At 36.7% G+C, this 15,733-nt stretch overlaps 1 protein-coding gene across 9 annotated transcripts in view; it reads left to right on the plus strand.

The window, feature by feature from the left end:
* Positions 1–15,733, plus strand: part of RAD51B (RAD51 paralog B) — an 848,991-nt gene that overhangs the window by 51,672 nt on the left and 781,586 nt on the right. For all 9 annotated transcript variants that reach the window (XM_025392668.1, XM_025392661.1, XM_025392662.1 and 6 more), the window contains 2 exons: positions 8,864–8,983; positions 10,027–10,210. In XM_025392668.1, the coding sequence (XP_025248453.1) occupies positions 8,864–8,983; positions 10,027–10,210 (304 nt within the window). The remainder of the gene's footprint in view (positions 1–8,863; positions 8,984–10,026; positions 10,211–15,733) is intronic.

Here is a 15,733-nt window from a genome sequence, read left to right on the forward strand (position 1 = left end):
AAGAAAAATGGGACAGAAACCGTGTGATTTGCCCAAGATCATATAGCTAGTAAGATAGCTGAGAGGTAGGCCGGGTACGGTGGCTCACGCCTGTAATCTCAGCACTTTGGGAGGCTGAGGTGGGCGGATCACAAAGTCAGGAGATCGAGACCATGGTGAAACCCCGTCTCAACTAAAAATACAAAAAATTAGCCGGGCGCGGTGGCGGGCCCCTGTAGTCCCAGCTACTCAGGAGGCTGAGGCAGGAGAAAGGCGTGAACCCGGGAGGCGGAGCTTGCAGTGAGCCGAGATCCCGCCACTGCACTCCAGCCTGGGCGACAGAGCGAGACTCCGTCTCAAAAAAAAAAAAAAAATAAGATAGCTGAGAGGTGAACTCATGTCCTCTTTCCACGAACTGTGGTTGGAAAAAATGATCGACTCTGAGAAAGGATCCAAGTAGTGTTTTCATTCATTCATTCAGTAATACCTGTTTGACATTTGGGCTTTCTGTCTATGAATCTGTCTTTATCCCATTTCCCATTGGGCTTCCAGTCTTTTTATCCTTGATTTGCAGAAGCTTTTTGTATGTCTTCTAAATATTAATTGTCAGTTTTATACATTGTAAATATCTCCTCCTGCTCTGTTATCTGTCATCTTTATAGTGTCCTTTGTTGAAAAGAAATTTATAATTAAAAAAAAATTTAGTAGAGATGAGGTCTGACTTAGGCTACAGTGCAGTGGCACAATCATAGCTCACTGCTGTCTTGACTTACTGGGCTCAAGGGATCCCCTTGCTTTAGCCTCCCGAATAGCTGGGATTATAGGCGTGTGCTACCATGCCTGGCTAATTAAAAACATTTTTTTGTAGAGCTGAGTCTCACCATCTTGCCCAAGCTGGTCTTGAACTCCTGGACTCAAGCAGGCCTCCTGCTTCCGCCTCCCAAAGTGCTTGAATTCTAAGCATGAGCCACCGTGCCTGGCCAGAAATTTGTAAATTTGAAGTTGTTGCCCAATGGTATTGGTTTTCAGATCTTAATTAAGTTTTCCCCCACTATTAGGTATCAAAGATACTGTCTTATAGTTTTTTCCTAATATAGTTATAGTTTTATCTTTTATGTCAATATCTTTAATCCATCAGAAATCCATTAAGGATATATTTTCAATTTTTGTGTAAACTGCCACATTCTCCTCTAGAAATATTGTATATAATTGTGTCTCAACCAACAGTACTTTGAGAGCCTTCATCACTGTTTTTAGTTTCTTTAATTTTGTCATACTTATGGGAAAAAAGGGATAGCTCGTTGTTTTAACTATTGTGAGCCAACATATATTCATTGTCCATTTATATTTCTTTGGCAAATTGCCTAGAAATACACTTTGTCCATTTTTTCTTGTTGATATATATAAATGCTTTGTGTATTATGGGTATTTATGTTTACATGATTTTGTTCCTAGGCTAGAATTCTATAATTTGTCTTTTAACTTTGGTTATGCTATCTTTTATTATCTATGATTTATTTGGTGGTTGACCTTTCAGATTTTGCTTTATGGCTGTAGTTTTTAAAGTTTTAATTTTCAGGACCCTTACACTCTTTAGGTGGATTATGTCAATTGATATTTATCATATTAGAAATTTAAACTGGAAAATTTAAAGAATATTTAACTATTATCTATTATGCAGTAAGTCCATTACATGGTGTGTTTTTGTTTGTTTTTGTTTTTGAGATGGAGTCTCACTGTTGCCTGGGCTTGAGTGCAGTGGTGTGATCTTGGTTCCCTATAACCTCCGCTTCCCAGGTTCAAGCGATTCTCCTTCCTCAGTCTCCTGAATAGTTGTGATTACAGGTGCCCACCATTGCACCTGCCACCACACTGGGCTAATTTTTGAATTTTTAAATTAAAGACAGGGTGTTGCCATGTTGGCCAGGCTGGTCTCGAACTCCTGACCTCAAGTGATCTGTTCATCTCAGCCTCCCAAAGTCCTGGGATAACAGACGTGACCCACTGTGCCCGGCCATTACATGTTAGCATATTGTACCAAAACACAGCTCCATTAGAAAAATAGAATCAGTAGAACACATATATTAAGAGAGTTATTGCAAAGAACTGGCATATGCAGATGTAGAGTTGTCTGAAATCCACAGGGCAGGCTGTTGGAAAGGGCAGGCTAGAACTCTTAGGCAAGGGCCTAAGCTGTTGTCCATAGGTGGAATTTCATCTTTTTAAAGGAAGCCTCAGTTCTGCTCTTAAGGCTTTTCAAGTGATCGAATTAGCCCACCCAGATTATGTAGGATAATCTCTTGTACTTAAAGTCATCTGTTTATGGACATTAATGACATCTACAAAATCCTTTCACAACAATGCGTAGATTAGCGTTTGGTAGAATAACAGGAGACTATGGCCTAGCCAAGTTGACACAAAACTGCCTGTCATACTTTTTTTTTTTTTTTTTTTTAAAGAGACAGGGTCTCGCTCTGTCACCCAGGCTGGAGTGCAGTGGCATGATCATAGTTCACTGTAACCTCCAACTCCTGGACTTAAGAGAGCCTCCTGCCTCAGCCTCCTGAGTGGTGGGGACTACAGATGTGAGCCACTGCACCTGGCCTTTACATGTATTTTTTATGGGAAATAAATACATTTTTGACTTAAAAAGGTGGGAAAAGAGTGGCATTGTTTTACGTTTTTGCAAATCTCTTTAGCATCTGACTTAACAGAAGACAGCTGGATTCGAATATCTACTTCTGCATTCGGTCTTTTGCAATCTGTTGTTTTGGTTGAGATATGAAGATCTGGCCTTATACTGGTTATAGCTGGAAAGGGAGGAATATTTTAATATTCTCTTCAGATAATTAAAGATATGCTTCTTTGATACTACACCAGGAATTGAGTAATAGTTGCCTAGAGGTTGGTTGTGATATAGAATCTGAAACCATATTATTGCATTTTTTCCATAGTTACATTAAAATCTATTCATCTGTCTTAGGCTCTTAATGGATATTTACCCATGCATGATTTTGTAATATTATGCATTTGTCACTCAGAAAATATTGGTTCACTGTCTTATGGAGTTCTTCTAAATGTTGACACATTTTGTTACTCAATATAAAAAAATTTCATTAGTATCTTCACTGATCTGAACAAAAAGTATTTAAGTATTGGGATGCAGTCAAACTCATCTTAGCAGATGTAAGTTTTTTAGAATTTTGATTTTTCATTAAAAGCTTGAATTTTATCATTGGCAGTAAATATTGCCACTTGTTTTTTTCGAAGAGTCAGGCTTATTTTGCTCATTTTGAGAAAACATCTACCAAATACTTAAGTCAGAAAAAGCATAGCTTATCTGTCAATCATTCTTTCAAGTAAAAATGGTCTCCCATGGAAAAAGTGACTTCTTAATCTTGGAACCCAATTATACAGGTGTTTTTACTTGAGACAACAGTTATACTTCAGAATGTAGTAGAAGTGCTTCTATTTTGTCAAACAAAATATTAAAAATATGTCTGTGTTCTAATAAAACTCTATTGACAAAAACAGGCAATGGGCCAGGCATGGGCCATAGTGCACAGTTTGACAACCCCTGCTTCATTTACTTTCTTGAGCAAATGGAGAAGATTAATAATAGCCGTTTTGAGGTTTTTATCTATGAATGCCATCATATATATATTTTTAAATCTGGTTTTTTTTGACTGATTTTTCTCCTGGTTATGGATCTTTTCCTCTTCCTTTACCTGTCTGGTAATTTTTAAATTCTATGTTAGACATTGTAAATTTTACGTTGTTGGGTGCTGGATTTTAACGTATGTCTTTAAAGAGTGTTAGGTTTTGTTTTAAGGTACAGTTTAGTATTAGTTTGATCCTTTTGAAGGTTGGTTTTGAATTTTGTTGTAGAAAAATCCCAGGTATAGTCATGCTTTGCTTAACAATGGGGATATGTTCTGAGAAATGCATTGTTAGGCAATTTCGTTGTTGTATGAACACCATACAGTGTACTTACATAAACCTAGATGGTATAGCCTATGGCACACCTAGACTATATGATATAGCCTATTGCTTCTAGGCTATAAACCTGTACAGCATGTTACTGTATTGAATAGGCAATTACAACACAATGGTAAGTATTTGTGTATCTAAACAAAGGAAAGGTATAGTCAAAATATACTATATAAGCTTATGGGACCACTGTTGTATAAGTGATGCATCATTGACTGAAATGTTGTTATGCAGCGCGTGACTGTGGTTTTTATTCTGAAACTTATTTAGCTCCACTACTAAGGTAAATGCTTCTGAAAATTCTGCCCAATGCCCAGTGTATAATAAGGTCTCTTTATTCTTCATCTTGTGTAAACCCGAATGTTCCCACCCTGTGTGGGCACTAGGAATTGTTCAGTCTGATACTTTCTGGTGGTCCTTTCCTCAGCCTCAGGTAGTTTTCCTTCACACTTGTGCAGATTAGTTCTCAAGTGGACCTTTCTGCAGATCTCTGCAGTGCTCACTCTGCACACCTGCTTCCTCTCTGGTACTCTGCCCCCTAAGTTCTAGCCACCTTAGCTTTCCCGAACTCTGATCCCCATCTCCTCAACTCGGATTGTCTGCCAGGCTCTGTTTGCTTTCCCTTTCTTGTTTTGCAGCCTGGAAACTGCCTCTGGAGCAAGCTGAGGCGATTGTAAGCACATTGTGTTTGTTTCCTTTCTCTCAAGGATTACAGTCTCAAGCTTTCTATTGTTCAGTACCTGAAAGCTGTTATTTCATGTATTCTGTCTGATTTTCTACTTATTATTTTAGTGCAATTCTTGTACCAGTTAATCCTTTGTGGGCAGAAGTGGAAATCCTTTCTTTCATTCTCTCTTGAGTTCACTCTATCCAGGCTTTAGTTCCCAGCTCTATAATGCAACTGATTAAAAAAATTTTATCCAACCCAGTAGCAGCATTTGAAAGAGTTGATCACTCTCTTTTTCTTGAAAAGCTTTCTTCCCTTGACTTCTTTTTATTTTTTTAGACAGGGTCTCACCTGACTCTGTCACCCAGGCTGGAGTACAGTGGTGCTATCATGGCTCACTGCAACTTTGACCCCCCAGGCTCAAGCAATCCTCTCACCTCAGCCTCTTGAGTAACTGGGACCACAGGCACGTGCCACCATGCCCAGCTAATTTTTAAATTTTTAGTACAGATAAGATTTTGGTATGTTGCCCTGGTTGGTCTTAAACTTCTGGGCTCAAGAGATCCTCCTGCCTTGGCCTCCTAAAGTGCTGGGATTATAGGCGTGAGCCACCATGCCCAGCCCACTTGGCTTATTGGAGCCACTCTCTCTTATTTTACACCTACCTTCTTGATCACCTCCTCCTCTCAGTCCCTTTTGCTGGATCCTCCTCATCATTTTAACTTCTAGGCTTTGGGGAATCCCAGAACTCAGTCCTAGGACCTTTTCTCTTCTATATCTGTACTCAATCCCTAATATCATCTGGTCTTATAATCTTTAAAATCTTTTATGGGCTATAACTCCTGGATTGATATCTGAATTCTGAGCTTTCCCATGAACTTCAGATTCATATTCGTTTGCGTAATGACATGGAACTTGGATAGGTTTACATACATGGATTTCCTGATACGTCCAAAACTGCATTTTTGATTCCCTCATAAAGGAAATAAAACATGCAAATAGCACCAATAACCAAAACCTTTATCTGAATCTTGTCTTTTCTGCTTCAATAAAGTTGTGATTCCATTCTTCTAGACACTCATCCAATTAGTCAAGAAATTCTTTCTTTCTTTCTTTTTTTTTTTTTTGAGATGGAACCTCACTCTGTCGCCCAGGCTGAGTGCAGTGGTATGATCTTGGCTCACTGCAACCTCCATCTCCCAGATTTAAGTGATTCTCTTGCTTCAGCCTCCTGAGTAGCTGGGATTACAGGCGTGTGCCACCACACCTGGCTAATTTTTGTAGTTTTAGTAGAGACGGGGTTTTGCCATGTTGGCCAGGCTGGTCTTGAACTCCTGACCTCAGGTGATCTGCCTGCCTCGGCTCCCACAGTGTTGGGATTACAGGCGTGAGCCACCACGCCTGGCCAAGAAATTCTTTTAGCTCCTCTTTTGAACTATATCTGGAGTCCAGTTACTTCTCATCACTTGACCTGTTACTTCCCTGGGTGAGATCACTACCAGCTCTTAACTGGTCACTACCAGCTTTTGTCTGTGCTAGCTGATCTCCTTGCTTTCACTCTTGCCCAGGCCTCTTCTCCATTTGGCAGTTGGAGCAGTCCTTTAAAAAAAAGAAGTCAGATCATGTTGTTCCTGCTTCTAGGCTTCCCATTTTGCTAGATAAAAGCTAAAAAAATACCACAGACCTAAAGGTCTTATGTGATTTGGCCTTGGCTAACTCTTTGTTTTCTATTATTCTCCCTCTTACTCCCTGTGTTCCAGATACTTTAGTCTCTTTGTTGTTTCTCAGACACACCAGGCATCTTTCCACATGTAAGCTTTTGCACTTGTTATAATTCCCTATTCTTGTGTGCTATTTCACTGGATATCCACATGGTTCATTTTCTTACCTCTTTTAAGCTTTTGCTCAAATATCACCTTATTAATGAGGCTTTGTCAGTTCACCTTACATAAAATATAAAATAGCACTAGCCCCACCTGTCACATTCTATTCTCTCATCCTGCTTCATTTTCCTCTAGAGCCTTATTACCTGATATGTAATATGTATTTATTTGTCTTCCTCAGTAGAATGTAAACCCCATGAGAGAAGGGTTTTTCTTTTTCTTTTGGTGGTGGTGGTTGTTCAATGCCATATTCTCGGCACCTAGAACAGTGCCTGGCATATAGTAGGTCCTCAATAAATATTTGTTGAATGAATGTATCTTAAGTGCTCATTTTGTAAAGAATACTTTTTATAAAAAGATATCCACTAGATGGCATTATTTTCAAACTTTATATAATTAATGTCTGGGAGCAAACGATAGGTTCTTTTCTGTTTTTTGCCCTAAACAAAAAAGATCTTTGTGATGAAGATTGTCACAAGAAGTTACTGGGATGAATGCGAGGCATGTCGAATACTGCATTTATATTTGGTTTTTGATTTATATTTTTTAGATTTTTTTTATAAAATAAAAAGCATTTGGAGAAACAGAGAAAATTACAGCATATTGGTGTGTAAATGGTCCATTTAATACAGTTATTTAGCATGGTAACTGTGAACAAAGGTTGTTCATGTCTATCTTTTGACTGTTATTCCTTTTCCGAGGCCTTCAGCAATGGGAAAGCAGCAATAAGTTCCAGAGCCTTTCACTACTCAAGCCACTAGTGGAAATCCAGCCTAGTGCTAGAGGGCAGAAAATTGTCAGCTGCTGAGTTCTTGTTGCTAATGAGCTAGGTACTCTCAATCTGGTTCCTAATCAACTGGGCATTCAAATTTTGAAAAACTTCCGTGTTTCTAGAAGATGTTGCCAGACCTATCCTGTTAAAAACTGGTAGGTTCTAAGTGCCAGAGATTTTTAGCTGACTTCTCTGACCAGCACTAAACTCAGCAAATAGTTTCCCTAATCAAAAAATTTATGCTTTCCCCGCAAACTGTCAGGATTTGGCTGCTCTGCCTGTGCCAGTGCCATCTCATTGCTTGATTTCCTCACTTACCTCATTTCCTTCTTCCATTTCAATCCCTGTGCCTCTCTTAAGCTCTTTTCCTGGATGGTTATTTGATCCATTTTATTCTCACTCTTCACACCTCTTTTGGTACTATTCCTTACTCATGAAGTATTTTTTCCTCTTCCTGTTCAACTTAGCTATGTATATTTTTCTTTTCAAATTGTTCAAAAATATACTTAAAAACAGTTGTTGAAGTTCTCTCTTCTCTTTTCCTGTTTTAGGTTTTTCTCTTTTATTTCTAATCAGAGCAAATGTAAGGACTTGTTTTGTTTATCTTTTCAAAGTTCCCAGCCCCTTCTCAGAACTCTAACTATTTCGAAATGAAAACACTATTCTTTTGTACTTTTGAGTCTCTAAATGGAACATAAAATATAGGATGGTTTTCGAGTTTACAGCCTCTCCTCCCAGTTCCCCTGGGATGGCTAAGTACTAGGGCTGATAAAGTGTCATTTCATTTAAAATGAAATGTGACGGTTAAACTCAAAACATTTAAAATGAAATGAGATGGTTAAACTCAAAGACTTATATTTTTAACATTTTAAGCCATAAATATGAGAAATTTCTAGTAATGCTTTCCATATCTTATAATATGAATGATGGTGTTTTAACTTGTCACTCTCTTATGTTTGGCCTACTGCATATATTAAACTGGCTTTGAGGCCAGAAATCAGTGTTTAGAAAATCACTTTTTGTTTACTAAGAAAATATTGGAACATTAATTTGTTTGGGCCATAATTTTCTGTTTACCAAGGAATTATTGCATAACATTAATTTGCCTGAATTGTTTCAATTGAGAAAGCGTATTTTTCTGGAATGAGACATGAAGACTTACTGATATCTATTATAATACAATATACCATATTTGTTCAAATATACTTATTTCATTCAAGAAAATGAAAGCATTCTTATTTAGTAAACATACCTTATAGCTGCTACTCTAAATATCATTTACAAAAAACATATTTGATCCCAGAAAGATAAATCTCAGAGACATTGTTGTTTGCTCAAGATTAGATGAGATCCAACAGCCCTTGCTGGTTTCATGCTATGACTGCTAACCTCTGTTAGTGCTTGCAAAGGAGATTTTACATTCTAAACCTGTATATTAAGCCATTTTGCTTATACTTGCTCTATTGATAATACTTAGAAGTTTCTCAAGTAAAATTATTTAGAGATTCAGCAATGTGACTTTAAATAGAATTAACTATTTTTGTTTGTGCTGTTTTTTTTTTTTACCCACAGACTGGTTGAGATAGCAGAATCCCGTTTTCCCAGATATTTTAACACTGAAGAAAAATTACTTTTGACAAGTAGTAAAGTTCATCTTTATCGGGAACTCACCTGTGATGAAGTTCTACAAAGGTATGCTGCTTTAGATTTTGATTTTTTAGTAATGCGTTGAAGGTTTATGTTTTATCTTTTATGTTTCATCTTCTGAGTGAATAAGTCTTTACAGGTTAGAATTATGTGGAATAACTTTTTCAGTGTTCTTCTTTGTTATAGCCTTTTGGTTGAAGTCTTTCTTTAAAAATGAAAAAAATTAAACGAATAAAATGTTTTAGATTTAATTAAGTGGTGTAATACTTATCTATTGTTCCATTAACAAATTGTCTCACAGTTTAGTAGCTTAAAACAGCAAATACATATTATTTCACATAGTTTCTGAAGGTTAAGTGTCTGGGAGTAGCTTAGCTGGGTGTTTCTGGCTCAGTGGCGCTCAACAGGTTATAGGCAAGCTGGTGGCCAGGGCTGCAGTTGTCTCAAGGCTTGACTGGAGCTGGAGTATCTGCTTCCAAGCTCCCTAATGTAGTTGTTGGAAGGCCTCTGTTTCTTGCTGGCAGTGGGCAAGAGGCCTTTGTTCCTTACTATCTGGGCCTCTCCATAAATCACAACATAGCAACTTGCTTCCCTCAGAGTAAGTGACCTGAGAGACTGGGCAAGTGAAAGAGTACCCAAGATGAAAGCTGTAGTCTTTTATGACCTATACTCAGAAATAAGGTACCATGATTTTGTCATATGCTTGTGGTCACACAGATCAAGTCTGGCACACTGTGGGAGGGACCTATACAAGGATGTGAAATACCAAGAGGAGAGAGTAAGTGCGGGCCATTTTACAGACTGGCTACCACAAGTAGTTTTACCCCATAATTGGAGCATTAGCATTATCTTAGGAGAATCAAGGAATTCTGAAACTACACAGAAACAGTTTGCTCTGTTTCCAGAAAAGTGTTATATGTCTAGAAGAGCTGAAAATAAGTTAGGTTTACTGAATTCTTGCAAATCATTACTGTAACTTAGGAAAGAATAGTTTGTTATTGTTTTTAATTTGCTTAGCCTTTGCAATACTCCTATTTATTTACTTTATCTTAAATTTATTGACTATTTTATAAATTCTTCTTTTATAGGATTGAATCTTTGGAAGAAGAAATTATCTCAAAAGGAATTAAACTTGTGATTATTGACTCTGTTGCTTCTGTGGTCAGAAAGGAGTTTGATACACAACTTCAAGGCAATCTCAAAGAAAGGAACAAGTTCTTGGCAAGAGAAGCATGCTCCTTGAAGTATTTGGCTGAGGAGTTTTCAATCCCAGTAAGTTTTTCTTTTTTTTCTCATATATCTTTTCCTTTCTTTTCTTTCTTTTATATTACATTCACCGACTTATAGTATCAAATAATAAAATTAGAGGAAAATGTACAACAGATGACTTTTTAAAGGTAGTACAGTCTAATTTCTATAGCAAACATTACCATCATCTTAAATTAGCTCATCTGCTGAGATTATTTTATCCTTTTAATAATTTGAGCCTGGAGTAGATTTAAATGATGTTTTTAAAAGTTCCTGTAGTCCTTCCTTTTCTTCCTTCTCATTGTTTACTCTTTGTATATGCTTTATATCACATTTCTCATATTATAGTAAAACTTCATGAAATTGCCTAGGTCCATTTCTATGTAATTAAAAAAAATCCTGCAGTTGTTGTTAGTTTTGTTGTAAGTATTTTAGGTTTAGATACTGTGTTATTGTGTTCAGTGCTGTTTTGTGTACAATAGGATTTGGTTTGCCTCAAATGGTAGAGATCAACCTTTAAGGGATGTTGGAATGATAGTAGTGAAAAGTGCCAGTAAGAAAACCTTGAAAGATTACTTGTGGCATGGCTTTTTGTAGTGGGCATTGTGATCAGAAATCTGAAGATGACAGGATATTGCAAGGGCTTGTGATGTGTAACTTGCAAGACATAAGTGTGTACTAAGTCACACTCCCATCTGCAGTGTGTCAGAGAGTTTCAGTTGTTCCACAGCCTCATCAACATTCAGGCTCCTCAATTTTAGTCATGCTTCATCTCAAGAAAAGATAGTTCCTTAAACTGAGATAAAATTTGGTTATGATTTTATAATTTTTAGATTTGTTTTTGGAAAATTAAAATCTTGGATCTTTGCAACATAAAGAATATGTATAAGTAATATAAACTACCACACAGCCTTTGAGATTTATAAAACCAAGGAAGAAGTCAAGGGAGAAAATACGGCATTCAAAAAGTTCTACATACTTTAATGGCTTTTTAGTTTGTATTTTGAATTAAAGTCAAGTGCTGTTAAGTTTATCTTGGGTGATGTTCATCTTTTACATCTTATTGTGTAGTCGGTTAAAATGATAAATTCAAATTTATATTTTTCCTGGTCAAGGAGAATAAGGGAACTTTGAAATCTTGTATAAAGATACTTGATTGAATAGAAATTTATGTCCTATATAGTCGGCCCTCTGTATCTGTGGGTTCTGCATCCATGGATTCAACCAACTAAGGATAGAAGATATTTGAAAAAACAGGCCGGGCGCGGTGGCTCAAGCCTGTAATCCCAGCACTTTGGGAGGCCGAGACGGGCGGATCACAAGGTCAGGAGATCAAGACCATCCTGGCTAACCCCGTAAAACCCCGTCTCTACTAAAAAATACAAAAAACTAGCCGGGTGAGGTGGCGGGCGCCTGCAGTCCCAGCTACTCGGGAGGCTGAGGCAGGAGAATGGTGTGAACCTGGGAGGCGGAGCTTGCAGTGAGCTGAGATCCGGCCACTGCACTCCAGCCTGGGTGACAGAGCGAGACTCCGTCTCAAAAAAAAAAAAAAAAAAAAGAAAAAACAATGGATGTGGTAGTGTGCCCCTGCAGTCTTAGCTACTCAAGAGGCTGACGTGGGAGGATCACTTGGGCCCAGGAGGTTGAGGTTGCATTGAGCCATGTTCATGCCACTGCACTCCAGCCTGGGAAACGAGACCCTCTCTCTAAAAATATATATATATTTGAAAAAAAAAAAAAGGATTATTGTCTTTGTACTGAACATGTACAGACTTTTTTCTTGTCATGATTCCCTACAGTTTAGCAGGGATCTACATAGCATGTACGTTGTATTGGGTATTATAAGTAATGTAAAGTTGATTTAAAGTATATAGGAGAATGTACATAGGTTATATGCAAACACTGCACCATTTTATCTGAGGGACTTGAGCATCCATGAATTATGGTATCTGCAGAGTAGTCCTGGAACCAATCCCCCATGGATACAGGAGGATGACTATATATTCTTATTTTATTGTGAATTCATACTGTTGCTTGACTTAATCCCATGCAAAATAAAATTCACTTTTTAAAAGTTGTGTTTGTTTGATTTTAAGTAGTAATTGTAGGCTAATGCTTTTCAGTTTTTCCTAAGGTGATTTATTTTCCCAAGTGAGAAAGAGGCACTGCTTTTCTTTGTTTTTAATAGAACCTTCTGAAAAAATAGGTACTAAATATCTCATTTCTCTGCTTCTGGCTTTGTTTATCTATTTAGAGATAAATGCAGTTTCTACTATGTATTTATATAACTGTGATATCTGTTTTTTGTGATAAGTAAGATTGTAAGATTGGTTTTAAAAGGATTTTGAAAAATATTTCCTTTAGAAAATGTTGGAATTTTCCTAGCTAAATTGATGCATTTAAATGGAAAATCTCTCACACAGGTCCAAGATTTAATTAAAAAAAAAATAAAAGGAAATCATGAACTTTTACACATTTATACTATACTTGAATAGTGGTTTAATTAGGTTGATGCAAAAGTAATTGCAATATATTATAATATATATTGCAATATATTATTGTCTGGTTCATTCGCTTTACAAATTAGTAAACCCGAGCCTTTTTGTAGTTCCTTTTACATGCCAACAGAGACTCCTGTTCGAGGAGTATTTACTGTTCCTCAGCCTGGAACCTTCCTCCTCTAAATATCCACATGGCTTATTCTATCCTGTCATCTTATCAGTGAGGACCTCCCAAACCATATGAGTATTAACCATACCCCCGCTGTCCTCTTACTATGCTTTGTTTCTTCTCCATCACAGTTTTCACCCCTTAGCATGTTATGTATCTAATATTTGTGTGTTCCTTCTACTGCCTCATTCTCTCTCTCTATTTATTTATGTTTTGAGACAGGGTCTCACTCTGTCACCCAGGCTGGAGTGCAGGCACAATCATGGCTCACTGTAGCCTCAATCTCCCAGGCTCAAGTGATCCTCCCACCTCATTCTCCCAAGTAGCTGGGACTACAGGCATGCAACACCACCACACCTGGCTAATTTTTTATGTTTTGTAGAGACATGATCTCACTATGTTGCCCAGTCTGGTCTCAAACTCCTGTGCTCAAGCAATTCTCCCATCTTGGCCTCCCAAAGTTCTGGGATTACAGGCATGAGCCACTGCACCTGGCCTGCCTTATTCTCAGTACCAGCAATAGTGCCTAACATATAGTAGACACTCAACAAATATTTTTGAATGTATGAATTGTAGATATTGCTTCTCATCTTGGTCTTTACTTAATCTTGTCTCTATTGGTACTGAACTTAAATTTTAATATTTGCTTTTAACCCTATTGTTATATTATCTTTTATTTTAACAGTAATAAAATATAATTTTCAGTGGCAGAATGTCTTATATTGGAGCTGTACTCAAATTACATTGGCATCTTATAGGAAGAAAAATAATTCTTCAGATTCTTATATTTGGAAAAGGCTTTAGAGATTTAGATAGTATCAGAGAGCCAGGCAGTAGGAGAAAAGATTTTTATCTCAGTCTAGTAGAACTATGACAGGTGAATGTCTGATGGCCTCTGAGCACTGGGTGGTAAGCCATGCATTCTAGATATATAGATGGCAGTTATCTGCTGATAAACACATGAAAAGATAGTCAAAATCCTGTCATTAGGGACATGCAAATTAAAATCCCAATGCCGTACCACTACACATCTATTAGAATGGCTCAAAAAACCCTGATCTGAACCATTCCCTCTTCTCTGTAGGCTCAGGACCCAGGGCTGGTACCACCACAAACCCAGTAACTTAAGGAATTAGGAAGAAGGGTAAGAGAGCAGTCTGCTTATAAGAGCAGTGTTTTCTCAAACTAGGTTCAGGCACTGACCCCTTTTAAATGCAAATAATATTCTCACAAAACCCCACTGCTGACTTCATTTTTATTGCAGTATCACAGAAATGTACAGAATTATAAGACTAGCTAATAATTCTTAACGTTAAGTCATGCTTATAAAACCATAAAGATGGATTGCATCTATAGGCACCATAGTACTGTTCAAATTATGTCAATTTAATATGTTATTTTTGATAATTTGCTAAATTAAATTATTGCTTGCTATATATATAAGCTTATCTCACAGACTGCTTTAAATATATATATATATAGTGATGATTCAGCTTTTCCCCCTCTTTCTCTGTTTGAACTAGTACTAGAAAACCTTCATCTGTTTGGGAAGGGTGACATTGTTTGGCCCTCATGTGGGCATGAATGCATTTAAGTTTTAAGTATGCTGTTGCTCTTTTCTACATTAGTCCCTGAGAATTAAAGAGGAATTAATTGGTATCACTTGATTGAAAACAGATACATTAATATATTTCAGAGGTTTTCAATTATAAGATGGCTTTACTAATATTTTGAGGGTATCACTGAAATGAAAACATAAAATTAAAAAATTTTCACAGAGAATTTTATAGACTTTTGAATATGTTCAGACTGTAGTTTTGAGAAGCAGTTGTAGAAGTCTGGTAGAATCTTTTTTCCTGAAGTTTATGGAGGTGGTGTAAGTGATACTCTGCCATTGGGATGGAAGATGCAGAACCTTTGTCTTTTTAAAGCGTGTTCACACTAGTATTGAAAAAACAGTAGGCTCTGAAGCTGTTTAGAGATACTTGATAAAAATAACTGAAAAAAATTTAAATATTGCTTTATAAACTACTAAATTGTGGTTATGGCTATATATGTTGACTGTTTATCATTGACTTCTAATTACCACTTATAGAATAGTTATTATACATATTGTAAATTATGTATCAGATTAAAATAATAGGATGTTTTTGCCAGAAAGGACCTTAAAATTTAGTTTGGCCCCTTCATTTTACAGATGACAGTGAGGCCGAAAAGTGACCTGACTTGCTCCAGGACACTCAGCATAGGAAAGGACAAGCAGTGGGTAGAATGAGAGATCTTTTAGATGCCAGTTTGGTTTTCCACAGCAGAATTTTCTTTTTTTCTGAGACATACAGAATTATGGTGGACTGTAAACTTAATGACAGGATTATATCTTCTGTTTCTCTGATTTCCAGGACCTAGCACTGTGGATAACTAATATTTAGGAGGTAACAGCTAATGAAAGTACAATTAAGGTTTATGAAAATAGTCTTACCATATGTATGTCATATTTACATTCATTGGAATATTTTTCTTTATCTTTTAAAACATAATTTGAATTGTTTTATGCTTACTGCTGGAATTCTTGTTATGTTTTTGTTTTTAAATTGACCTTTGTAGTATGCCATGTTAGTTATATTCTTTTTATTTATTTTCAATTCCAGAGTTGTATAAGTTGTTGGAATTAAAGAGAATGAAAATATATTGCTTAGATAACAGGACTTTGTCCTTTTGAAAATTCTTTGGAAATGCTTTTTTACTTGTACTTCCAAGATCTACATTTTTACTTTTTCAGAGAATTCAACAAATCAATTTCAGTTGTTATATGAATAATATTGAACTTTTTTGTCTCCTCTTAATCTTCTACTTCCTTCATTTCTTGATATTGTACAA

This window comes from Theropithecus gelada, chromosome 7b, assembly GCF_003255815.1.
Source record: "Theropithecus gelada isolate Dixy chromosome 7b, Tgel_1.0, whole genome shotgun sequence".
Lineage (NCBI taxonomy): Eukaryota > Metazoa > Chordata > Mammalia > Primates > Cercopithecidae > Theropithecus > Theropithecus gelada.